The sequence below is a fragment of the Oncorhynchus kisutch genome, linkage group LG4 (assembly GCF_002021735.2).
Source record: "Oncorhynchus kisutch isolate 150728-3 linkage group LG4, Okis_V2, whole genome shotgun sequence".
Classification (NCBI taxonomy): Eukaryota; Metazoa; Chordata; class Actinopteri; order Salmoniformes; family Salmonidae; genus Oncorhynchus; species Oncorhynchus kisutch.
In genome coordinates, this window is record NC_034177.2 from 51,429,060 (window position 1) to 51,455,306 (window position 26,247).

The following is a 26,247-nucleotide window of genomic DNA, read 5'->3' on the forward strand; positions in this document are numbered from 1 at the left end:
CCAGGGGTGATGGTCGGATTCGTGTTTATCATTGAAGGAATGAGCGTTACACTGAGGCCTGTACTCTGGAGCGGGATCGATTTGGGGGCGGAGGGTCCATCATGGTCTGGGGCGGTGTGTCACAGCAGGCAATCAACGCTGTGCGTTACAGGGAAGACATCCTCCTCCCTCATGTGGTACCCTTCCTGCAGGCTCATCCTGACATGACCCTCCAGCATGACAATGCCACCAACCATACTGCTTGTTCTGTGTGATTTCCTGCAAGAACCCGGATCTCAATCCCATTGAGCAAGTCTGGGACCTGTTGGATGAGAGGGCTAGGGCAATTCCTCCCAGAAATGTCTGAAAACTTGCAGGTGCCTTGGTGGAAGAGGAGTAACATCTCACAGCAAGAACTTTAGGGAAAATCTGGTGCAGTCTATGAGGAGGAGATGCACTGCAGTACTTAATGCAGCTGGTGGCCACACCAGATACTGACTGTTACTTTTGATTTTGACCCCTGCTTTGTTCAAAGACGCATTATTCAATGTCTGTTAGTCATGTCTGTGGAACTTGTTCAGCTTATGTCTCAGTTGTTGAATCTTATGTTCATTCAAGGTTCATTTAAGTTTTGCTAAAAAATAAACGCAGTTGACAGTGAGAGGACGTTTCTTTTCTTGCTGAATTTCTATGGAAGTTTTGACCCCCTCTCCATCCTATGTCCACAGGCCTTGCAGAAAGCCAGTCAGGTGATTGCTGAGATCAGAGAAACACACCTGTGGTGAGGGCCTCTACCTCCATACGCTCTCCCTCCCACATGGACACTATGCCCTATACTCTTCCCCTAAGCCCTGTTCTCTCAAACCTTCCTGGACTGCAGTGCAGAGATGGCCAACTTAAATGCACTGGTGTCAATTTGTTTAAAGGTTCTCAATTCTCCATCCTTCTCCTGAAGTGTGCACTTGCACACGCAGTCTTGGATTTAAAGCGTTAGATTAGTGTTAGCATTGGCAGGAGGGAGCTTCCCCCATTGTTAATTCCATGACAGGGAGTGTAGAAGTGCACACTTTTGGAGATGGGTGGAGAATCGGGAGGTACGTTTTGAATATAGTTTTATGATGTATTATGTTGTCTTGAGCTACACGAAGGGCAGTACATATCTTTGCCTGCACCACAAACACACACACAAGCTCTACTGTCCAAATTATCTTTCATATGTAAGTACAGTAAATACCATGTACGGTGTGAGGCATACCTAATGAAGAATGTTTGTCCCTAAATGTAGTTAAAATAAAGCTAGAAATGGCAAACCTTAGATGTTTACTGTAGTCTCTGGCTGGATGCTGTCTGTTTTGATCATGGTTGCCTATCTACATGTGTCGCTGTCTATGCTACTGTTAAACATGTCATTACATGGTAACTCATTTGTGTTGATTTTCCCAGAGAGAAATACCACTCTCACACGTACTTTTTGGGTCAGTTTGTGTGATTTGTTGTATTTTTCACCTAACATGTAAATGTATGCTACACACACACACCGTCTCATGATTAGTTTACTCCTGACCATGCCTAAGCACAATGTGTTTACAACTACTGAATTATCTATGGCCCGTGTGCTATATAATATATTTTTTCTTTGTATCTCACTGGCAAATTAAAATTTGGTATAGTAGTATGTGAATTTAGTTAACACCCACAAAACAGGGACACCTGTTTTGTTACTCCCCTCTTACCCTCAGAACAGCCTCAATTTGTCAGGGCATGGACTGTACAAGGTGTCGAAAGCGTTCCACAGGTATGCCGGCCCATGTTGACTCCAACGCTTCCCACAGTTGTCAAGTTGGCTGGATGTCCGTAGGGTGGTGGACCATTGCTGATACACACGGGAAACCTGAGCGTGAAAAACCCAGCAACATTGCAGTTCTTGACACTCAAACCAGTGTACGCCTGGCATTTACCTTACTTGGTTTAAAGGCACTTAATTATTTTGTCTTGCCCATTCACCCTCTGTGTTTCGTTCAGTCTCAAGGCTTAATCCTTTAACAAGTTTATTTAAATTATGTATATCCCTTAAACTACTACTAGTTTGTTGTAGCAATCAATTGTCCCATTAACACATTAGCATAATTTCATACATCACCATCTCAGTTCTCTCTCGTGTCCACTGAGCTGTTGGGCCCACCCTGCAACCTCATTAGATAACACTAGGCTGGCCTCTTGCTAGTTGTCATTCATGCGAGGAGCTGAAGCTCATTGGTTAGAACTTGAATTGCTACGGGGTTGGCCCACGTGGGGGAAAATGGTGTGGCACAGCGTTAAGAAAAGCTATGCCAGACAGAACACACATCGTGGACCGATGTGTCGTGGTGGTTCACCCGACTAGCGTTTGCTCCTTTACTTCACCTGGCCCATCTTCATGACGTGAACTTTGATGCTGAAAGGGGCAGGAAAGAATTCAAGCTTAATCTCAAACCTGCCATGCACGCCAAGAGCTTTATATTTAGGTTTGCTTTTGTCAAGACATGGTCAAATGTATATTGCGTGAACATCATTGGAATATTTTGTTAAACCTAAATAAAACCAATATGATAAGACTTATTTGGAAATTGTGGAATATTGTGCAACGTAGGAATGTTCTGTGCACCTTTAGTGAATATCACAAGAATATTCTTGCACATTAAGGGAATGTCCTGTGTAACTAGGCGCCAGGTAGCCTAGTGGTTAGAGCGTTGGACTAGTAACCGAAAGGTTGCAAGAGCGAATCCCTGAACTGACAAGGTAAAAATCTGTCGTTCTGCCCCTGAACGCAGTTATCCCACTGTTCCTTGGTAGGCCGTCATTGAAAATAAGAATTTGTTCATAACTGACTTGCCTAGTTAAATAAAGGTAAACATTTTAAAAAGAGCATCTGTTGTGTAATTTATCAATGTATCCCACAACCTAATTAAATGAGAACCTTTAAAGAACTCAATGCCTGTTCTGTCAACATTCTTGCAACATCAAACAAATATGATCTGAATGTCAGCACTACTGGACAGTTTTAGAGTTTTGGGAACCTACCTCTTGTCATATCCCCACAATGTTACCACAACCTAAAGCCATGTTAGAAACTTTTAAAGAACATAAAAAAAGTGTTCTGGGAACGTTTCTGTAACGTCAGGTTAATGTTTTTTTTCACCCTAAAAGAGACAATGTACATGTATAATCAGCCGTACAACTAGACAGGTTCCCAAAACACAAACTATCTTTTCCCAACAATGATCCCACCAGACTGTTCCCAGAACAAATGTGTTATGTTCTTTAAAAGTTTCTAACACATTTCTTGACAGAACAGACCAAATGTGTTTTGGGAACATTCTTGTAACATTAGGTGAATGTTTTATACAAACATTGTATAATCAGCATGACTGGACAGTTTTTTTGTTATGAGAACATGTGTGTGTTAGGTAAAGGTTGTTGTATCATTGAAGAATCTATATCACTTGAACCATTCAGATAGTCATGTACAGTCATATTGAAAAAACAACGCCATCATACTTGAGTTTGTCCTCAGATAGTCGATGCTGAGAGGTTTCCTGCGGTCAGCAAGAATCTTCTTCTCCCTCTGTTTTTTTGGCTCCTTTACGGTTTTCACTCTGGGCATTGAAATATCAGAAATATGATTACTCTCAAAGAAATTAAGAAAATGTTTGGGGAATAATCTTAATTGCCGCACATTACTTGGGAGGCCTCTGTTACACTATTATCCATATTTATAGTAAAGGATACACAATATATTTTAGAAGTTTTTGTACAATATCAAACTGACCTTCTGCTGGATGCCTCCACACTGGTGGGTCATGTTAGTGAGAGCCTTTTTCTTAGCATTATCATCATTCTTCCTACGTTGCTCTTTTGCCTCCTTCCTCTCTTTCTCCTCCTGCAGAGCATTAGGGAAAAAAGACCAATCAAGAGATCTTTCAAATAAACTACATCCACAATATGTTTGACCCCCTAAAATGTTTGCTAGAAGAGAGAAGGAACTTACAGCAACCCTGAGCTGCCATTCCTTCTCCCTCTCCACACGAACCCTCCACTGCTCTGCCCTCTCTGCGAAGCGTTTGTCCTACGCATATGTACACAAACGCACAGTAGTTAGGTGTTTGCTCGTTAGTTGTAATGGTTTTTTTTAACAGTGAATGCACTGTAGAAATATGTTATTATTTAATTATATTTCTATGGAAAGCACAGTCACGTGCTAAAACGGCCGACTCACAATCCTGTTTACGAGGGAGATGAGCTCCTCTTCCTCCGGATGAAGTGAGACTCAGAGACTGGAGCTCAGACAGGTCCTTCTCCTGACACTTCCTGTGGATGTCCTGACCACCAGAAAGAAGAAACAGATTTCGTAATAAGAATTGCTTTGGTAAGACATGATATATTACGCCATATCACTAGATATACTTTTGTTTTTGGCTTCTGTCTTTTGGTACCTCTTGCTAAATATGACAGATGGCAACTGGAGGCAAGAGCAAACCTGTCACAAACGGTGACATGGTTTGTGTGTGTTGGATGGTTCAACTCACATCAAAATCCACTTTGTCACCATCAGCCATCTTTGGTGCAGAAAGGTTTTGCATGAACCTATTGAAATGAAAAATATATGGAATATAATCTCAGTGTGCACATTTCAGTAAACTTCAAATGTGATCCTTAATCACATAAAATGTGTCATCCGTCAGGGGAAAAGAGCGGGCAACCCAGAAACAGATGTTCGGGCAGAAATGACTAAGCATGACCTCAACTGGTGTGACCTGGAAAAACTTGCCCTGAACAGAGTGAGATGGAGGATATTCAACAACCTATGCTCCTTATAGGAGCCATGGTCTTAAGACTTTAATCAATTAAGTCACATTGTCAAATTGAATATCATGATTTTGTGGTAAATTAAAAACTTACTTTGGTTTAGGCTTCCATCTGGAATAAAACATTTTTTAAAACAGTGACTCTTAGCTTGATGATATCATACAAAATTAAAATAATGCTTAACCTTTTGTATGTTAACTGTGATAGAAAAGTCCTTTAGTTTTACTGCATGGGGTCATAAAAGTATAATTATGTAATAAAATATCCATTATATAGAGTTGCGTTTGCATATACACTAGCTCTCAAGAAGCCAAGGGGAGCATACCCAGCCCTAGGGTTCCCAATTGAAGGTATGAATCACAGCTGGCGCCATGTGAACTACAATCCCGACCCGCCGTTTTAACGTTCAAAAATGTTAATAATCCTCGCTTGCTATAGAGTTTTGCAAACCTTTGTAACGTAACTTTCATATCAGCAAGAAATAATCTTTCAAATACACTTCTAGTACTCAGTTTAGCAAAGTTGCATATGGCTGTGTTCTCACACACTCCAGCCGAAGTAGGCTACAACAAATCCTCTCACCTTGCGCTTGCATTTCCATTGGACCATTCAATTCCACATTTCTGTCCGGAAGCAGGTGTAACTCAAAACACAGCCGGGTGCAACTTCGCTAAACTGCGTACAGTAAGTGTATATTTAAAAAAAATACATGAAGGTTATGTTCCAAATATTTCTGTTTACAGGAATTTAATTCCTCTATGTTTTAATACCCAATTAAAATTAAACACTCTGTCAATTCATAAGACTCTTTTGTATAAAATGGACAGAGACCCGTCTTTAAAATCAACCAGCAGCGTTTATTCTCGAGAGTACTGCCCATGATACATTTTACCACAGGTTATAAACTGAAAATGACGTCAGCGTTTTCTAACTGTTCCGTCTCTTCTTGACACTGGTACAAAGGCTGTATAGTTCTCAAACCTTCCCACATCGTCTATCCTAATTTAGATAATTTACGACCGAGCCAAGGTCTGCCTGTGTAGATAAGCCTTCTAGCCAGTCTGGCTATAAGTTCATTAATTTCTACCAAGGAACTGACAGTCATTGTTCTAATTCTTGATTATATTTACACACATTATATTCAGTACTAGGATTATAAAGAAAATTCATACATATACAGTAATATAATAGTATTCTGATTAGTCAGTCCTGATTGAAATGTATACATAAGTCATTATTGATCAAAATTCCCTTAACAATTTCCCAAACCGTATTGGAAGCGAGGTGTTTTAACATTTAGAAAGAGCATTTGGGTAGTGTTGGGTAGCTTCGGTGCATTTTCCCCCGGAAAATTAAACAGAACGTGGAATGACCCAATGCAATTTAAATCATGATAAGGGCATCATGATGAGTGCCCTCGGAACAGCCTCAATTCATTGGGGCATGATGGACTGTACAAGGTGTCGAAAGCGTTCCACAGGGATGCTGGACCATGTTGACGCCAATGCTTCCCACAGTTGTGTCAAGTTGGCTGGATGTCCTTAGGGTGGTAGACCATTCTTGACACAAGGGAAACTATTGAGCGTGAAAAACCCAGCAGCGTCGCAGTTCTTGACACAAATCCGGTGCGCCTGGCATCTACTACCATACCCTGTTCAAAGGCACTTAAATATTTTCTCTTGCCCATTCAGCATCTGAATGGCACACATACAATACACAATCCATGTCTCAGTTGTCTTAAGCCTTACAAATACTTATTTAACTTGTCTCCTCCCCTTCCTCTACACTGATTGAAGTGGATTTAATTGACATAAATAAGAGATCATAGCTTTCACCTGGTCAGTCTATGGTCATGGAAAAAGCATGTGTCCTTAATGTTTTGAAAACTCAGTGTATACACCAGCAGTCAGTCTTTAAAAAATACATTTTGTACTAGTCTAATTAATTATAATAATTTTAAGAAACCCTCAATTTAAAGCGACAGACTTTCAGACAAAGTCAAAATAAATCTTACCTTCTACCTCCCTTCACAAAAGTGGCATGAAAACAAAATAAACATTTCATTAGTTTGATATAGCAGCAGATAATTAAAAAATAAAACATTTAAAACACATGATAGTCACTGCACTTCCTCCACTTCTGTGTCTGACATTGTTTTATTTGAACCCTAAAATACAAAATACACCTTTACTTGAGTACGTAATATGGCTCTAAGATGTTGGTCTACTAGCCCAACTGTCCAGTTTCTAAAACCCTTAAATTCCATCCCTGAGAGTAACCCATACCGGATTCAAACACATGGAATAACAAGCTATTATAGTCTAAGCTACCATCATCACCTCCCACTATCACAGCACTTAATCTTCCTCTCGACATCTGAAGTATTTGCTCTGGCTTGTTCACTTGCTCAGAGGACATTGTCAGTCTGATCAATTACTTAGCTGCTCTTAGAAGAACACTACCAGTCAAAATTTTGGCCACACTTACTCATTCAAGGGTTTTTATTTATTTTTACGATTTTATACATTGCAGAATTCCGGTCTCTAGTTCATCAGGCTGCTGATTATCCCGCGCACCTGACACTCACCTGGACTCCATCACCTCCTTGATTATTTTCCTTATTAGTTATTGGGATCATTAGAGTTACCAGCATCAGAAATTGCAGCCCAATTAAATGCTTCACAGAGTTCAAGGAACAGACACATCTCAACATCAACTATTCAGAGGAGACTGCGTGAAATCAGGCCTTCATGGTTGAATTGCTGCAAAGAAACTACTACTAAAGTACACCAATAAGAAGAAGAGACTTGCTTGGCCCAAGAAACACAGGCAATGGACATTAGACTGGTGGAAATCTGTCCTTTGGTCTAATGAGTCCAAATTTGAGATTTTTGATTCCAAACGCCGTGTCTTTTTGAGATGCAGAGAAGGTGAACGGATGATCTCCGCATGTGTGGTTCCCACCGTGAAGCTCCTTACCTTTTGCAGATTGAGTATTCCCAGCCTGGTGCAGGTCTACAATTTTGTTTCTGGTGTCCTTTGACAGCTCTTTGGTCTTGGCCATAGTGGAGTGTGACTGTTTGAGGTTGTGGACAGGTGTCTTTTATACTGATAACAAGGTCAAACAGGTGCCATTAATACAGGTAACGAGTGGAGGACAGATGAGCCTCTTAAAGAAGAAGTTACAGGTCTGTGAGAGCCAGAAATCTTGCTTGTTTGTAGGTGACCAAATACTTATTTTCCACCATAATTTGCAAATAAATTCATTAAAAATCCTACAATGTGATTTTCTGGATTTTTTTTCTCATTTTGTCTGTCATAGTTAAAGTGTACCTATGATGAAAGTTACAGGCCTCTCATCTTTTTAAGTGGGAGAACTTGCACAATTGGTGGCTGACTAAATACTTTTTTGCCCCACTGTATATACAGGGGGGTACCGGTACAGAGTCAGTGTGCGGGGGCACCAGTTAGTTAAGGTAATATGTACAGGTAGGTAGAGTTATTAAAGTGACTATGCATAAATGATAACAACAGAGAGTAGCAGAGGTGTAAAAGAGGGGGGGTTGCAAATAGTCTGAGTATCCGTTTGATTAGGTGTTCAGGAGTCATGGCTTTCGGGTAGAAGCTGTTTAGAAGCCTCTTGGACCTAGACTTGATGCTCTGGTAGCAGAGAGAACAGTCTATGACTAGGGTGGCTAAATCATTCCCAAGCAGTACATAAGCATATCATTGTGCATTTGTTATACACTCCTTATGTAGGTAACCTTCAAATAAAGTGTTACTGAAATGTATGAGGGCGCTCCACTCCCCCACTGCCTCCTCTCAATCCTAGAGACAAAATGGTCAAGATAATGAGCAAGCTAAGAACCATCCAAGTTGATATCTGCTCTAGCTGTATCACATTGTTTTATGATGAATTTCAAGGCAACGTAAAGGTATGTCTGGATGTAAAGACATGTCAGTATGAAGTAATAGCCCTTACCTGAGCCCAAGGCAGAGAGGGAGAGACGGATACAGAGGCTGCAATTCCTTAGGGTTCAGAATCCTAACAGGTTTGTTTGGCCAACCTGTAATGTGGCCCTTCCTGCTCATGTGACTGCATTGCCCTATGGTTGTTCAGATATTGTTCGAACCTTAGACAATGGAACCCCAACATATCTGAAGGCATGCGCACGCATACGTGCACGTACAGACACACAGGCTTTCATTGACCACATTCCTTTCCATGAAAAATGTTGCAGATCTCTTTGTCCACCCTTCGCCTTTTGAGAACATGATTCATCCATTAAAACATTCACAAGCTATTGAATAAAAACAAAACCATGACACATTCTTAGCTTTTTACATTTGGTTTATTGATGTAGCGGGGACAAGGAAAATCTTGAATCAAAACCTCTGAACAAGGCAGTTCATTATAATAGACATTAGGACTTACTTTACTTACAATACTCTCCTTTACCTCAAGTTTAAAAGAAAAAGGAGCATTCATAGAGATCGATACCACGTCATACTCAGAATGCCAAAGTGAAACATCAGTGAGTAAAGAACTGCATTTTAATTAGACGCGTAGTACAGTATTGTATTTTGGTGTACATCTGTAAAGTCAACTGTATATAGACAGATGGGTCTTTACTTTTCCCCTTAACTTGCAATACGGTGCAAATCTCAGCTAATGTTACTCTGTGGGAACATTTCCCATGGTGTTTCAAAATGATGCAAAGAATCCTTTAAAAAATAAAATACAATGAATTACTTGAAAATGTGTAAACAAAAGAGGACATACTTAAGAATCCCCAGAACATTTGGCATATTTGGTTTTGAAATTATAGATGCGGTAATGAGGTCAATAGAAGTCGACCAAAACAATGGAAATGCCATGGAAACGCACGAGGGAAAGAAGCCATGGAGGAAAGATCCAGAATCTCTTTATTGCCCCCAGGAAAATGTGCCTACATTTAGGCTATTGTTTGTCTTTGAAACTATGCTGAGGTAAAAAAAAAAAAAATCTGAGTATAATGCTTGTATTGATGTCAACCCCAATACATATGTCATCCTCATCAATCAACTGCATTACAGTTAAAAACGACTTTGACCACCACCACCGATTTTTCTATGCTAGCTATGCTACCAGCTTTTACGAACGGGTGTTAGCATTTAGCAGTCACTTCTTCTAAACCTGAAAATGGACTACTTCTAAATGTTATGCAACGTAAACAGCCAAATATATCCAAATCGAACTTTAGTAACGACATTGTGGACCTGTTACAATACATAAACCATGACAGATTTGGCATTGTTAGGATCAGATAGGGGAGGAAATGGAGCCGACAGAGAGGGCTGCCTCGCTTCTAGCTCTTACAAGCATTTCGCTACACCTGCAGTAACATCTGCTAAACACGTGTACGTGACCAATCCAATTTGATTTGAGATTTGTTGAACGTACGCCAATCCGGTGTCCTTCTTCTATCCCCCAATGGTCTATGTTCCATTGGCCTCTTTGCTGCATCTGTGCCTCCTCATTGTTTAAAACTTTGGTCTAAAAAAAACCTAGTCTCTTTGACTTAGTTGTGAAAATCTTCATGGAACAATGTGATATGACTCCTGTCTCTTTGGATGATTGTTAACTTCAGTCAAACGGTCACACCTTTCCTGGATAGTCCTTAATTCCAATAGCCTTATTATACATTGAGACCTTTAAGCCCAACCAAGGAGTGATTAACCCTCTGATAATCTTGCTACAGTCCTGGGCATTATTTATCCAATGATTTTGAGGGGGTTAGTTTAGCAACCCGTGCTTATTGGGAAATAAGTTGTAGTTCATGGTTTATGTCACCTGGAGAGCAGAGCCATTCAATATACATGTATACGGTGTCCATATTAGGACAGCCTCCTCGTGACCATGTGGCAGTCCGAATATTGACATCCGTAAACATAAAATAAGTCAAGTATTTAGAGGCTTATCAGCCCAAACCCAGCTAAGCGGGACCAAAGTATCAGTCAACGAAAAGTATATTTGGGAGGAAAAAAACAGCTGTGATGCCATAAAACTCATTTTGATATTTCCAGAAATGGAATACAAAATGTGAACACATCTCAAAAAAGCTGTGATAGTGGATACTGCTAATTCATAACTAAAAACTAAAATACCCCGTTCGACTGAATAATGTGAATATGCACTACAATGACACCATCACGTCACCATTACACTGTGAGCAAAGATATCGAAGTGATGAATGTGACAAACATCTATCCTGACATATAGGTAGTACATGTATATGATCAGACTGCCAGCTAATGTCAACCTTATGGAAGCTTTTCTTGAAAAATAGAAAAAAATAAAAGTACAACAAAATTCTGTTCAGTATGGCTATTTGGATAGATACCTTATTCAATTCTTAGTGTAGCTCTTCAGAAGACGCATTACATTTTGGATAACTTTGAAAACATTTTTTTACGGTTTCTTATCTATTCTTTGAATTTCTTTTGTTTATCAAAGAAATTATGTCGAGCCCAGAAGGGTGGAGGGGATACAATATTTTTCATTACACTAACATAAATTATTTCCAAATTTCATTTTCACAGCATAAATTCTATGAGGATGTACAAGGGATTGTGCAAAGGCTGGAGGGGTTGGAACCGTTTCAGGACACAGACCGGAAAATAATTACATCTTTCGATGAACAGAATCAGAACCAGGAATTAAAGTGATCTACAGTATACTGTTCTGGAACCATTATTGTTCAAGCATGGGAACTTTTTAATAACGTTATTTTATACATTCTGGGGATTGTTTTCCAGTCCCCCCCCCCCCCCCCCCCCCAAAAAAGCACCTCTGCAAAGCCCACACTCAACAATGTATTCCAGTGTGTGCTTGCCAGCTGAAAATCTTCGCCGGTGTTTATGTGTGTGTAGGCTACATGCCCCTCCCCCTCTGAAGTATAGGCTACTGTAGCCTACTGATGTTACAAGCGTGATTCAGAAATTAAGGAGAGAGATTTTTTAGTAGAGAAGAATGGATTAACTTTTTCATTGCTAGTTCAGGATACTATAGCACACACAAGCTTGTTATCTAGCTAAATAGCTCTAGTCCAACGTTAAGCCAACTCTCGAAAGTTCAAAGACATTCAAAGTTCCTTCATAGAAGCCGCTCCTCCGTAGCTATAATTCTGTGGGTCTAATTCAGAAAATGCATGTCATAACAAGATGCCCAGCACTTCAAGCCAAGCCTCCTCCTCCACCCTCTCTCCCCACCCGCAAAATTTTTGTCGCATCTCGTGACCTACACTTGTCTGTCCAATGCTTGTTAACAACTATAGCGTGCCCACTCTATAGCATGCTGCTCTATCCGCAATGATTGGTGAAGTCATATAGAAAAATAGATTTTAGAGGTTTAAAAAGGAACAGAAAGGAAAGCTATATTTATTTGGGGGGGGTTTCGAACAGGTTCAGAACTTGCTGGTCAGAACAGTGGAACGGAACAAAAAAAAAAAAAAAATGTTTCTGTTCAGAACTGAAACATAATTTGGGTGCCAAACCCTGCAGGGCTGTTATGGAGATATTTTTGGTTATGAATACACAGAGTAGAGTCTTGTATTTCATCAGTTTGGGCTTCTTCCTCAGGGTTTTTACTTTGGTTCATTAGCGTCCCACACCTGCTGAGAGAGATAGGGAGGAAAATATCATTAGTCCTGAGGAAAAGTTGCAAAAAGTCACAAACAAAAAAAGTCTCAAAAAGTGGCAAAACGGTGCAAGGAAACAGAGAACAACCAGTACAGCCAAACTCTTAAAAATGTAAGAATCACTCAAATAAAGTAGTCAAGTATACTTCTACTTCTAAGTGAGTCATAGTTATTCAATTCTAACTCCAAGAGAGAAATATGTATCCACTCCTTCAGAATATGGCATAGCTTATCAAACGTTATTAGGTGTTAGAGACACTGACTGAATAACAAGCAATCTAATTTTAGAGCTGTTCATCAAAATATATATATATGTGTGTGTGTGTGTGTGTGTGTGTATGCACGTACAAACATGTGTGCGTGAATGTGTTCAAGTACAGTGAAGTGTGTGTTTGTGTACAAGCATGCATGTGTGCGTATGTGCGTGCAAGTGAGTTAGTGTATATGTGTGTGTGTGTGTGCGCGCGTGTGTGTGCAGTTGTGTATATCAGACCCAGTAGGCGCTACCTTTGTTGACACATATTCTGAGGCCCCTGCAGTGACACTAGTTTGAGTGATTGATAGCTCTAAAAATGTAATTTGCCCTTCAGTTCATTCCCAGTGGACTATTTCAGCTGAAGATCTGGGAAGGTTGCACGGGTGGGGGCGCTAGATAGGGTGACACCCAAGCGAGTGCGGACAGCTTTTCCTTCCCCCAGGGTCTGACTCAGACAGTGGGTGTTTGAGGGATATCCCCAGTTTTGGTTAGACTGGGCTGAGGGTGCTACTAATGATACAGTATATACCGTATTGGGGGAACTATAAAAGTAGCACAGTAGTGAGAAAGGTACTTGGGCAGAAACGTGTACTGTATAATCAACATAACTTGTTACCCATAGGAATCATATCTCTTTGATGTGTCCGTATCTACTGTTGCTAGTCTCACTCAACAGCCACTGAGATTATACCGTAAGCAACTACAATTGACCCCGTAAGAGTATAAGCCTTGACCTCATTACGGTTGCGTGTAAAAGCCGAGTGAGGTAGGCTACTTTGCAGCTCAAACGGCTGGTAATCCTCCACAGCCCTACGGGCATAATGCAACAGTAGTGTGACAATAGCAGCTGCACTGTGGCATGCGTGGCATCATGCCGACGGTCTGCACAGTATTCGTCAGGTCCAGGTGGCGTAGGGTGACCTACGCAGGGCAGCGGAGGCATCCCACTATATAGGAAATAGGATTCCATTTGGGACACAGGACATGACAGGTTCCTTGCACAGAGAAATAAGGTCAGTGGGAACGGGCCCTTTAAATATAGACCAATAATGCAACGAGGCAATGGAACATGGCCAATATGTCCGTCCAAAGGATTTGATTTACGGTGGCCAGCGAACTCGGGCACAGAGTGGAGGACACGTAGGAGTTATGGACACGGCTCCATTGGGGGATGTAAATCAATTCAAGGCTTGTGTGGGTGGGTGTCCTTCATGAGAGGGAAAAGTCTCCGTAGCCTCAGCTTCTTTCGTTCTGTGACGATGTCACTCACAACAGGTTCGGAAAAAGCACGCGCGCACAAGTTCACATCATGGTGAGAAAACTCACTTACCATTTGTGACAGATTTGTTCTTGCCTCCAACTGTCACCTGTTAACAGAAAACAAGGGGACACAAAGTTACTAAACCATCTAATCTTTGCCAGTGAAATGACTGTATTTCAAGGTGAATCATGTCTTACCAAGGGGCAATCATTATTACGTATTCAAACTCCATATAGTTCAGGGTCATGCATTTTAATATGCTAAACTGACTCACAAGGAGTGTACTCAGGAATGAGAGTGAAGAAAGTGTGACAACGATGTATCAGCAAACCAGAATTGAACATGACTAGGAAACGTTATGCTAGAGTACTGAAATTCCGACAGAAGAACATCCTTTCTTAACATTCTTGGAACTATTTGAGAACATTCCCAATGTCAAACCAGTTGGAGAACATTCCTGGAACATTGAAATGAAATGAAATGTAACCATGTTTGAACTTTTAGGAAACATTCTGTTCCAAGTTTTTCGGTCAAGTTCCTTAAATGTGCTGACACTGTTCCAAAGCCAAGCAACTATCCTGCACCATTTCAAGGAAGTTGTGGGAAGGTTGTATGCAAAACAATCATAGGACAACCACGCTTTCACCAAGCTCTATGAAACAAATGGTTCTCACAACATTTTGTGCTTGCTGGGTTTCCTGTAAAGGTGCAGCTGACCCATTATGTGTCATGGCGTTGGTAACGTAGAATACAAAGGGGAATAACCACAGCAGATTAAGATAACTCAGTAGCCTGATGTTTTGCCATCTCCTATAGTCATTGTTTGGTGTGACAAACAGATCTGGGATCAGGCTAAAAACTAAGTGCCTGGTGGTGTAACGTGCAAAACTTTCCTTTTTCTCAATACCATTACCTCTTCTGCTCATCGAGGTTTAAAGGTGCAGTCAATTACATTGACTGCTTCAAATGGGGAAGAGTAGAATCACAGAATCCTGTGTTATTGTACATCCTAAGAAGTGATTCATCTTTGGCACACTGTACTGTTGCCTAATCAGTACTGTTGCCTAATCACCCTAAACCCAACACTTGTGGAGATCTGAGAGATTGGACAGATGTTGGCAATATGGCAAAAAATACACCTAGCCTGTTAGAGGGCAAGGTGGAGCTATCCCCATACTGTTAACATCAAATCCTCTCCGTTCTCCATGTGTCTGGGGGTAGGGGCTGTTTCGGGACAGGGCCATCGTCTGATCTACTAGCTCACCTTAGCAGGGGAGGAGCCCTTTGTTTCCCATAGGCTGCGCTTGTTGCCCACATCAACAGGTTTCAGGTCCTGCAAGAGAACACAGAGCATAACGTGGGGAAGAAGCCATAGTGAGGCTACAGTGCATTTCATCTGAACAAAAGCATGGATGGAACTACGCTGGATGCTAAGAAGTGCATCAATGGGTGGTGAATGATCACGACTAAATTGCTAATCATGTATTGCGGAACTAAAAATGTACATGTTTCCACCAATGGCGCTTTCAAGAAAGTACATTTGAAAGATGTCAGATGCATATGGCTAACATGACAAACTGGATCATACTGTACCTTTCCCACAGATAAAATCAATCAGAAGACAGAACAGAAAAGTACAGAAGGAAGGAAAGTTCCGGAGGAGGAAAACTGCAGAGCTAGTCAAGTAGAAGAGAGGAAAATAAAGTTGTTAAAACAACAGTAATTGATAGACAGACATTTTCTCAAAACAAATAGCCTGCCTCAAAAGCTAAATGCAAATCTAAGGCGAAACATTTCATATAACATACAGAAGGAGTGCTTTACAACTTCTCTCCATGAGAGGGAAACCTTGTAGCGTTAATGTAAAAGCATCTTGGCTCTTACAAGTACTTGTGGCCAGAAGGAATGGGACTCAAGATAAAACCTCGTAAATGTCAGGTTCGAACAACGTGGCTTGCCAATCAACAGTACGTCTCACATACTGTTCTGCCTGTCTCTAATAGAACTGGACAAATTAGCCTGCTAGCAAGCTAGAAAGAATAGGATGCACTGGCTGTCACAAATGGCCTCAACATCACACTTGATATGGCATTTACTTTAAATATACATCCAATTTAGGATACATGTATCCTACACATCGGTTATACACAGAAATGATCTAGTTTAACTCTAGTTTTAAACTAAATTAGAAGTGAAAACAAATCAACTGCAAAAGTCGTTTTTTATGAAACTGGTCGTCAACTGAAAACATTTGAGAGACTTTACATTTTTTGATTGGTCATATACAGACGGTCACATTGTCACCAAGATCTAAAACGTCCCCTCAAGACACTGTTTACACACTTCCATAAACCACACACTCATGTGCCATGGCGTGATGTACGCAAACTTGAATGTTCTCTTATCGTACTCTGTCAGCAGTAAGATAACGTTAAAGTAACTATCCAGTCCAAGCAAGGTGAAATATTGCCTCTGACAGTGGCTGATGTGGAGAGGGCAGAACCAGGGAGGTACACGATATAAACAAATGTATGTGGACATGAGTGGTTTTGGCTATTTCAGCCACACCTGTTGCTGACAGGTGTATAAAATCGAGCACACAGCCATGCAATTTCCACGGACAAACATTGGCAGTATAATGGACTTATTGCAGTGACTTTCAAAGTGTCAACTGCATCTGCAAGCAACGTCAGCACAATAACTGTTCGTCGGGAGCTTCATGAAATGGGTTTCCATGGCCGAGCAGCCGCACTCAAGCCTAAGATCAACATTTGCAATGCCAAGTGTCTGATGGAGTGGTGTAAAGCTCGCCGCCATTGGACTCTGGAGCAGTGGAAAAGTGTTTTTTGGAGTGATGAATCACACTTCACCATCTGGCAGTCCGACGGATGAATCTGGGTTTGGCAGATGCCAGGAGAACTATACCTTCCCCAATACATAGTAGCAACTGTAAAGTTTGGTGGAGGAGGAATAATGGTCTGGGGATATTTTCCCATGGTTCGGGCTAGGCCCCTTAGTTCCAGTGAAGGGAAATCTTAAAGCTACAGCATACAATGACATTCTTGACAATTCTGTGATTCCAACTTTGTGGCAACAGTTTGGAGAAGGCCCTTTCCTGTTTCAGCATGACAATGACCCTGTACATAAGGCAAGGTCCATACAGAAATGGTTTGTTGAAATCTGTGTGGAAGAACTTGACTGTCCTGCACAGAGCCCTGACCTCAACCCCATCAAACACCTTTGGGATGAATTGGAATGCCGACTGCGAGCCTGGCCTAATCGCCCAACATCTGTGTCTGACCTCACTAATGCTCTTGTGGCTGAATGGAAGCAAATCCCCACAGCAATGTTCCACCATCTAGTGGAAAGCCTTCCCAGAAGCGTGGAGGCTGTTCCAGCAGCAAAAAGGGGACCAACTCCGTATTAATACCCATGATTTTGAATCAGATGTTCGACAAGCAGGTGTCCACATACTTTTGGTCATGTAGTGTATGTTGGCATCCTGCCACCTGGCACACAACTATTATACTTCTGTTGTTTGTTTGGTCTTTTTCTCGCCTGAAATTGAAAGAGAGAGATGCTGCTTATGAACAGGTGACTGGAGACAATAGTTTGGTTGAACAGTACAGATACAACCTACGCAGATGGGTCAAGATTCAGCGGGTCAGACACAACGCGTATGTGGCAGGGGCTCCTAACGATCACAGATTATGAAAAGAAAGCCAGCCGCATCGCGATCACCAACACCACCCTTACCGGACGAGCTAAACACCTTTTTCTCACGATTCGAGCATAATGGCCCTGAGCTCCCGAGGAGAGACCCTGATGACATGGGCTACGTACTCATGGTATTCAATGTGGACGTATGTAAGCCATTCAAACGTGTTAACCCTAGCAAGGCAATGTGCAGACCAGCTGGCTGTTCTCTGACATTTGCAATGTCTCTGTAGCTCAGGTGGCCACTCAAGATACCCACTATCATCCCAGTGCCCAAGAAAGGGAAGGTAACTGAACTGAATGACAACCTCCATCCTCATCAACGCAGTTGCTGTGGAGACGGTCGATAACTTCAAATTCCTTGGCGTACACATCTCAGAGAAGCTGAAATGGTAAAACCACATGGACACCGTGGTGAAGAATGCCCCGACAGCGACTCTTCAACCTCAGGATGCTGAAGAAATTCAGCCTGTTCCCGAGGGCTCATCGAGAGCATACTGTCGGGCTGCATAACAGCCTGGTATGGCAACTCCACTGCCGCGGACCGCAAGGTGCTTCAGAGGGTGATATGCACAGCCAAATGCACCATTGGGTGCCCACTGCCTGCCCTCCAGGACACCTACAACACCAAGTGTATCAGGAAGCCCAAGAAGATCATCAGGGACCCATAGTCAGCTACTTGCTACTTGCTCCCCTTCCCCCTCCCACTCCCCCTATTGTTTTATTTCACTTGGTCCCCGCACCCTCTCAATGGTCATTTAGTCTGCCTGCTGCTCCCCCTATGGTCATTGCACCCCCCCCCAACAGTCTTTACCCTGCCTCCACCCTAATGGGTATGTATTTATTCATCACTGCTACAGTTGGTTTTATGTATATAATACGATTTGTTTTATTTCACTCAGTCCTGCATGTTGGAGCTAGGAGCCAATGATTTTCGCTGTACCCTGCAATCACAACTCCAACCAGGCAGTATGTTCACAGTGCTCCCAGACCGTTTGTGTAAAGTGTCTCCACGTCTGACATGATGCGTATATAAATCCTATTTCAGCGTGTTTCCACTAGTGTAGGTCACAAGTTGAAAGACAAATGGATGATCGTATAGACGTGCACTCACCAGGTCGGCCATTTGGGGTCATTAGACTACAGCTACCATATTTTCAAGTTAAAGAGCTCAATCGTGTGCGTTTGTCCTTACATCAGCCTTCTCAGCGGCAGCTGCAGCTGCCTTGCCAGTGTCTGCTGGGCTCTTGCCCCAGCCTTTGGTCAGTCCAGCCACACCCACTTTAATATCAGCAGCATCCTGGGAAGAAGATGGAGAAGTAGGCCGTCATTCATGACTTACAGTCAGCGATTGCTCTCTCGCTCTGTCCTCCTGTCTCCCAATCGCTTCTTATTTTTAAATTTGAGTCATTTAGCAGACGCTCTCATCCAGAGCACCTGACAGGAGCAATAAGGGCACATCAACAGATTTTTCACCTCGTCAACTCGAGGATTCAAACGAGAGACATTCCACTTACTGGCCCAACTCTCTTAATCGCTAGGCTACTTGCTGCCCTTCTTCTCCCTCTCTCCCTTTCTCTCTCTCAATCCCCCCCCCCCCCCCCCCAACACTCTCTCTCTCCTTCACCCATGTCTCCCCGTCCCTCTCCTGACTCCCTCTCCTCCCTCACCTTATTCATAGGCTTGGGACTTTCAGTGGCCCCCCCAACGTTCCCTTTCTCCCACATGCTCTTGATGTTGCGGATGCTTGGTGTCTCTGGCAGGTCTGAGACCGGAGACTTAGGAGACCTCACATCCCGGTTGGTCTATGGAGATGGAAAGGAGACATTTCATTTGTACATTTTGGTCATTTAGCAGAGGCGCTTATCCAGAGCGGCTTACAGTCAGACATGAAGATAATGCCACTTAAAAATAAATAAATAGAGAAACTGGGAGACAAGTGATTGTGTTTGTATTCCATTTATTTAGTTATTTAACCTTTATTTAACCATAAAAGTCAGATGAGAGCCACTTCTCAATGATGACTACAAATGGACAAAAAGGTCCTCAACAAGATACAATCACCTAATTTCTGCCTCCTAGCTTTTTATTGGATTTTTGTACTCATTCTGTCATCTTATGACATGATGAGTCGCCCTCACGATTCCCTGGAACACTATGCATTTAGGATGTGTCTATGCCTTACCTGAACTGCAGCAGTGTATAGGTCCAGTCTGTTGCCTATCTTGGAGACAATAGGAGCATGTGATGTCTTACAGCTGTAGGAGCGAGAACACACAAACCGTGAGTACAATGCAGTACACTCTAGACTGAAGGTTTACATGAAACCATAGTATACCATAGTAGAAGTAAAAGGCAAGGAATGCTCACCTTTTCTGGGCTCTCTGGTTCAGGAATTCTGCTCTCTCCCCAATCTAAAAACACAGAGAATAGACTAACTTGATTACACTTGTAAACACATTGTTGACATGCAACACACAGCTGATGCAATTGTCTGCTGCTCTCTCTCTCTCCCTCTCTTTCTCCTCCTCGGTCACTCTCTTTCCATTTCGTCCTTTCTCCCTTGAGACTAAAATTCGTACCATTCTTGGGCAGTTAGTTCTGTGAGATCTGAACAGAGTGAACCCAATGGTGATGACTCAGTGTTGTGTTGAGGAGTCAGAGACTATATTTTCTGGCTCTGTGAGACTATACTGTCACAGAGCCAGTATAAGCAGGGTCCTGTCAGCTCCTGAGCCCCGGGCTGGGAACCCAGGGCTGCTGTTTATGATAAATGACAAGTCAATAACGAGTGTGCGCACAAACGCATGCAAGCCATACACTCAGGCAGACACACACACACACACACACACCTAGCTGTGGATGCTCCCAAAATACTTGTCACAATAAATTCCTCTCAGTCCTAGACCTCCTCTAAACACTCATATTTGAGCACAGTTTTTTTTATTTTTTTATTTATTTTACCTTTATTTAACCAGGTAGGCAAGTTGAGAACAAGTTCTCATTTACAATTGCGACCTGGCCAAGATAAAGCAAAGCAGTTCGACAGATAAAACGACACAGAGTTACACATGGAGTAAAAACAAACATACAGTCAATAATGCAGTATAAACAAGTCTATATACAATGTGAGCAAATGAGGTGAGAAGGGAGGTAAAGGCAAAAAAAGGCCATGATGGCAAAGTAAATACAATATAGCAAGTAAAATACTGGAATGGTAGTTTTGCAATGGAAGAATGTGCAAAGTAGAAATAAAAAAATAATGGGGTGCAAAGGAGCAAAATAAAATACAAATAAAAATTAAATACAGTTGGGAAAGAGGTAGTTGTTTGGGCTAAATTTTAGGTGGGCTATGTACAGGTGCAGTAATCTGTGAGCTGCTCTGACAGTTGGTGCTTAAAGCTAGTGAGGGAGATAAGTGTTTCCAGTTTCAGAGATTTTTGTAGTTCGTTCCAGTCATTGGCAGCAGAGAACTGGAAGGAGAGGCGGCCAAAGAAAGAATTGGTCTTGGGGGTGACTAGAGAGATATACCTGCTGGAGCGTGTGCTACAGGTGGGAGATGCTATGGTGACCAGCGAGCTGAGATAAGGGGGGACTTTACCTAGCAGGGTCTTGTAGATGACATGGAGCCAGTGGGTTTGGCGACGAGTATGAAGCGAGGGCCAGCCAACGAGAGCGTACAGGTCGCAATGGTGGGTAGTATATGGGGCTTTGGTGATAAAACGGATTGCACTGTGATAGACTGCATCCAAAGAAGGGCCGGAAGTATACAGAATGGTGTCGTCTGCGTAGAGGTGGATCAGGGACTCACCAGCAGCAAGAGCGACCTCATTGATGTATACAGAGAAGAGAGTCGGTCCAAGAATTGAACCCTGTGGCACCCCCATAGAGACTGCCAGAGGTCCGGACAGCAGACCCTCCGACTTGACACACTGAACTCTATCAGAGAAGTAGTTGGTGAACCAGGCGAGGCAATCATTTGAGAAACCAAGGCTGTCGAGTCTGCCGATGAGGATGTGGTGATTGACAGAGTCGAAAGCCTTGGCCAGATCAATGAATACGGCTGCACAGTAATGTTTCTTATCGATGGCGGTTAAGATATCGTTTAGGACCTTGAGCGTGGCTGAGGTGCACCCATGACCAGCTCTGAAACCAGATTGCATAGCAGAGAAGGTATGGTGAGATTCGAAATGGTCGGTAATCTGTTTGTTGACTTGGCTTTCGAAGACCTTAGAAAGGCACGGTAGGATAGATATAGGTCTGTAGCAGTTTGGGTCAAGAGTGTCCCCCCCTTTGAAGAGGGGGATGACCGCAGCTGCTTTCCAATCTTTGGGAATCTCAGACGACACGAAAGAGAGGTTGAACAGGCTAGTAATAGGGGTGGCAACAATTTCGGCAGATAATTTTAGAAAGAAAGGGTCCAGATTGTCTAGCCCGGCTGATTTGTAGGGGTCCAGATTTTGCAGCTCTTTCAGAACATCAGCTGAATGGATTTGGGAGAAGGAGAAATGGGGAAGGCTTGGGCGAGTTGCTGTTGGGGGTGCAGTGCTGTTGTCCGGGGTAGGAGTAGCCAGGTGGAAAGCATGGCCAGCCGTAGAAAAATGCTTATTGAAATTCTCAATTATGGTGGATTTATCAGTGGTGACAGTGTTTCCTATCTTCAGTGCAGTGGGCAGCTGGGAGGAGGTGTTCTTATTCTCCATGGACTTTACAGTGTCCCAGAACTTTTTTGAGTTAGTGTTGCAGGAAGCAAATTTCTGCTTGAAAAAGCTAGCCTTGGCTTTTCTAACTGCCTGTGTATAATGATTTCTAGCTTCCCTGAACAGCTGCATATCACGGGGGCTGTTCGATGCTAATGCAGAACGCCATAGGATGTTTTTGTGTTGGTTAAGGGCAGTCAGGTCTGGGGAGAACCAAGGGCTATATCTGTTCCTGGTTCTAAATTTCTTGAATGGGGCATGTTTATTTAAGATGGTTAGGAAGGCATTTTTAAAAAATATCCAGGCATCCTCTACTGACGGGATGAGATCAATATCCTTCCAGGATACCCCGGCCAGGTCGATTAGAAAGGCCTGCTCGCAGAAGTGTTTCAGGGAGCGTTTTACAGTGATGAGTGGAGGTCGTTTGACCGCTGACCCATTACGGATGCAGGCAATGAGGCAGTGATCGCTGAGATCTTGGTTGAAGACAGCAGAGGTGTATTTAGAGGGGAAGTTGGTTAGGATGATATCTATGAGGGTGCCCGTGTTTAAGGTTTTGGGGAGGTACCTGGTAGGTTCATTGATTATTTGTGTGAGATTGAGGGCATCAAGTTTAGATTGTAGGATGGCTGGGGTGTTAAGCATGTTCCAGTTTAGGTCGCCTAGCAGCACGAACTCTGAAGATAGATGGGGGGCAATCAGTTCACATATGGTGTCCAGAGCACAGCTGGGGGCAGAGGGTGGTCTATAGCAGGCGGCAACGGTGAGAGACTTGTTTTTAGAGAGGTGGATTTTTAAAAGTAGAAGTTCAAATTGTTTGGGTACAGACCTGGATAGTAGGACAGAACTCTGCAGGCTATCTTTGCAGTAGATTGCAACACCGCCCCCTTTGGCAGTTCTATCTTGTCTGAAAATGTTGTAGTTTGGAATTAAAACTTCAGAATTTTTGGTGGTCTTCCTAAGCCAGGATTCAGACACAGCTAGAACATCCGGGTTGGCAGAGTGTGCTAAAGCAGTGAATAGAACAAACTTAGGGAGGAGGCTTCTAATGTTAACATGCATGAAACCAAGGCTATTACGGTTACAGAAGTCGTCAAAAGAGAGCGCCTGGGGAATAGGAGTGGAGCTAGGCACTGCAGGGCCTGGATTCACCTCTACATCGCCAGAGGAACATAGGAGGAGTAGAATAAGGGTACGGCTAAAAGCTATGAGAATTGGTCGTCTAGAACGTCTGGAACATAGAGTAAAAGGAGGTTTCTGGGGGCGATAAAATAGCATCAAGGTATAATGTACAGACAAATGTATGGCAGGATGTGAATACAGTGGAGGTAAACCTAGGTATTGAGTGATGAAGAGAGAGATATTGTCTCTAGAAACATCGTTGAAACCAGGAGATGTCATTGCATGTGTGGGTGGTGGAACTAATAGGTTGGATAAGGTATAGTGAGCAGGACTAGAGGCTCTACAGTGAAATAAGCCAATAAACACTAACCAGAACAGAAATGGACAAGACATATTGACATTAAGGATAGGCATGCTTAGTCGAGTGATCAAAAGGGTCCGGTGAGTGGAGAGGTTGGTTGGTGATTTAGACAGCTAGCCAGGGCATCGGTAGCAAGCTAGCATAGGATGGAGGTCTGTTAGCCACCCCTTACGTTCCGTCAGTAGATTAGTGGGGTTCCGTGTGGTAGAGGGGATTAATCCAAATCACACAACAACAACAAAAATAAAAACAATAGATATAGTTATAGAGGCCCAAGAAGAAAATATAATAATAATAATTAAAAAAATAATTTAAAAAAAATAATAATAAAAAAATTGTCCGATTGTCTATTCAGATAGCAGCCGGTAAGACAGCTAACGGTTAGCAGGCCGCAGATGGGCGTTCAGGTAACGTCGCGACGGAGGAGCCGGCCGAATAACTCCTTCGGGTAGATAACGTCGGCAGTCCAGTTGTGAAGGCCCGGTGGGGCTCCGCGAAGGCAGTAAAACGGGTCCGGATAGGTGACTGCAGCCCAGGTGTGATTGATGGAACTCAGGAGTGATTGACGGAGCTTGCTAGCTCCGATGGTCACACGGATAGCAGCTAGCTAGCTGTGAGATCCGGGTATGAATGTCCAGGGACATGGAGAGAAAAATTGGTCCGGTATGTTCCGTTCCGAGCCGCGCTGCGCCGTACAGAACTGGCGATAGATTTTCGAGCTAAAGGATAGCTGATGACCACAAACCGTGGTTAGCTGAATATTAACGATTTGCCAGTAAAGGAGCTAACTAGCTTCTGAACTAGCTTCTGGATTAGCTTCTGGCTAGTTTCAGGCTAGCTTCTTGGAGTTTCTGGCTAGCTTCTTGGAGGATTACAGATCTGAGGTAAATAATACTTTTTTATAAATATACATTGGTGAGGCGGGTTGCAGGAGAGTGTTTTGAAGATGAGTTGATGGAAAATAAAAATAAAATGTATGTGAAAAAGTTGTAAATATATATATATACAGGACACGACAAGATGAGGACAAAAGACGTCTGAACTGCTATGCCACCTTGGAAGTTGTGAAACCAGCAGAAAAATCCCTGTTCTGCACTTGTCATAGAGAATTTCTGTTTTTATCAAAAGCTGTCTATCATTCAGAGGAAATAGAAACAGGCTTAACAATTAAAGAAACAGCAGCATGTTTCAAACTTGGAAACACATAGCAGTTTCCCATGTTTGTATGAGAATAATTCTGTGGATCTTTACTCAAGGTGTTGCATTGTATTGCTTTATGGGAAGACATTGCACATCAATATGGACGCAATATCTACAGGCGATAGCTTTTGTTAATCGTCAACGGATCTCTCTCAATTACTGTAATGATATCATCTGTAGCGGAAGCCTATAGGGCCTCACCTTGCCCTTGGGCGTGACACCCAATGTGAAGGGTTTCTTGTCTCCGTCGCCCGATTCCTCGATCATCTGTTTCTTCTTCTCTGCAGCGTCTTTTCTTCTTTGCTCTATCTCTTCCTTCAACCTCTTCCTCTCCTCCTGTTAGAACCAGAGCAATAGCCCATTTAACCATCATTGTTATCGTTATCATTAGGGTTAAGGTTAAACCGGGATGAAGACATGAAGCTAGGGTTATTCACTAGGCACAAAATGGAAAATGGTCTGAAATGGGGTGAAAAAATGTTTAAAAATATATATATATTTTAGCTGTTCAATAAAGCAGGTAGTGATTCAAAAGAGTTAGTGCAAAAAGAGTCAATGCAGGTAGTCCGGGTAGCTGTTTGGGTAACTATTTAACGGACTATTTAGCAGTCTTATGGCTTGGTGGTAGAAGCTGTTCAGGGTCCTGTTGGGTCCTGTTGGTGCATCGGTACCGCTTGCCATGCGGTAGCAGAGAGAATAGCCTATGCCTTGGGAGGCTATGACTTAGCCTATGACTTGGCCCCAGTGATGTACTGGGCCGTTCACACGACCCTCTGTAGCGCCTTGCGGTCATATACCAACCAGTTGCCTTTTTGAGGATCTGAGGGCCCATACCAAATCTTTTCAGCCTCCTTAGTGGGAAGAGTCATTGCTGTGCCTTCCTGAATGTGTTGGTGTGTATTGACCATGTTAATTCAATAGTTATGTGGACACTGAGGAATTTGAAGCTCTCAATCCCCTCTACTACAGCCACGTCGATGTGGATGGGGGCGTGCTCAGCCCTCCCGTTTCCTGCAGTCCACAATCAGCTCCTTTGTCTTGCTGACGCTGAGGGAGAGGTTGCTGTCAGGTCACGGTACGGACTCGGGAGAGGCGAAGGTCGAGAGCCTTGTGACCTGCGAAACACA

General features: G+C 42.7%; 2 protein-coding genes and 1 pseudogene across 17 annotated transcripts in view; 1 reads left to right on the forward strand and 2 right to left on the reverse strand.

Moving 5' to 3' along the window:
- Positions 1–1,294, forward strand: part of LOC109889655 (dynamin-1-like protein) — a 28,572-nt gene extending 27,278 nt beyond the window's left edge. For all 5 annotated transcript variants that reach the window (XM_031823174.1, XM_031823172.1, XM_031823173.1 and 2 more), the window contains one exon: positions 708–1,294. In XM_031823174.1, coding sequence (XP_031679034.1) covers positions 708–764 — 57 coding nt within the window. In that variant the 3' untranslated portion in view covers positions 765–1,294. The remainder of the gene's footprint in view (positions 1–707) is intronic.
- A 53-nt stretch (positions 1,295–1,347) lies between these two features.
- On the reverse strand, positions 1,348–7,879 carry LOC109888726 (troponin T, cardiac muscle-like; annotated as a pseudogene).
- Positions 7,880–9,157: 1,278 nt separating this feature from the next.
- The window catches only part of LOC109888920 (non-muscle caldesmon), a 62,796-nt gene continuing 45,706 nt past the window's right edge, over positions 9,158–26,247 (reverse strand). For 6 of the 12 annotated variants that reach the window (XM_031823176.1, XM_031823179.1, XM_020480071.2 and 3 more), the window contains 8 exons: positions 25,322–25,456; positions 20,108–20,151; positions 19,923–19,995; positions 19,408–19,542; positions 18,933–19,037; positions 15,285–15,353; positions 14,090–14,126; positions 9,158–12,479 (listed from right to left, as the gene is read on the reverse strand). In XM_031823176.1, the coding sequence (XP_031679036.1) occupies positions 12,463–12,479; positions 14,090–14,126; positions 15,285–15,353; positions 18,933–19,037; positions 19,408–19,542; positions 19,923–19,995; positions 20,108–20,151; positions 25,322–25,456 (615 nt within the window). In that variant the 3' untranslated portion in view covers positions 9,158–12,462. The remainder of the gene's footprint in view (positions 12,480–14,089; positions 14,127–15,284; positions 15,354–18,932; positions 19,038–19,407; positions 19,543–19,922; positions 19,996–20,107; positions 20,152–25,321; positions 25,457–26,247) is intronic. The other 6 variants (XM_031823186.1, XM_031823185.1, XM_031823181.1 and 3 more) reach the window with 5 other exon arrangements.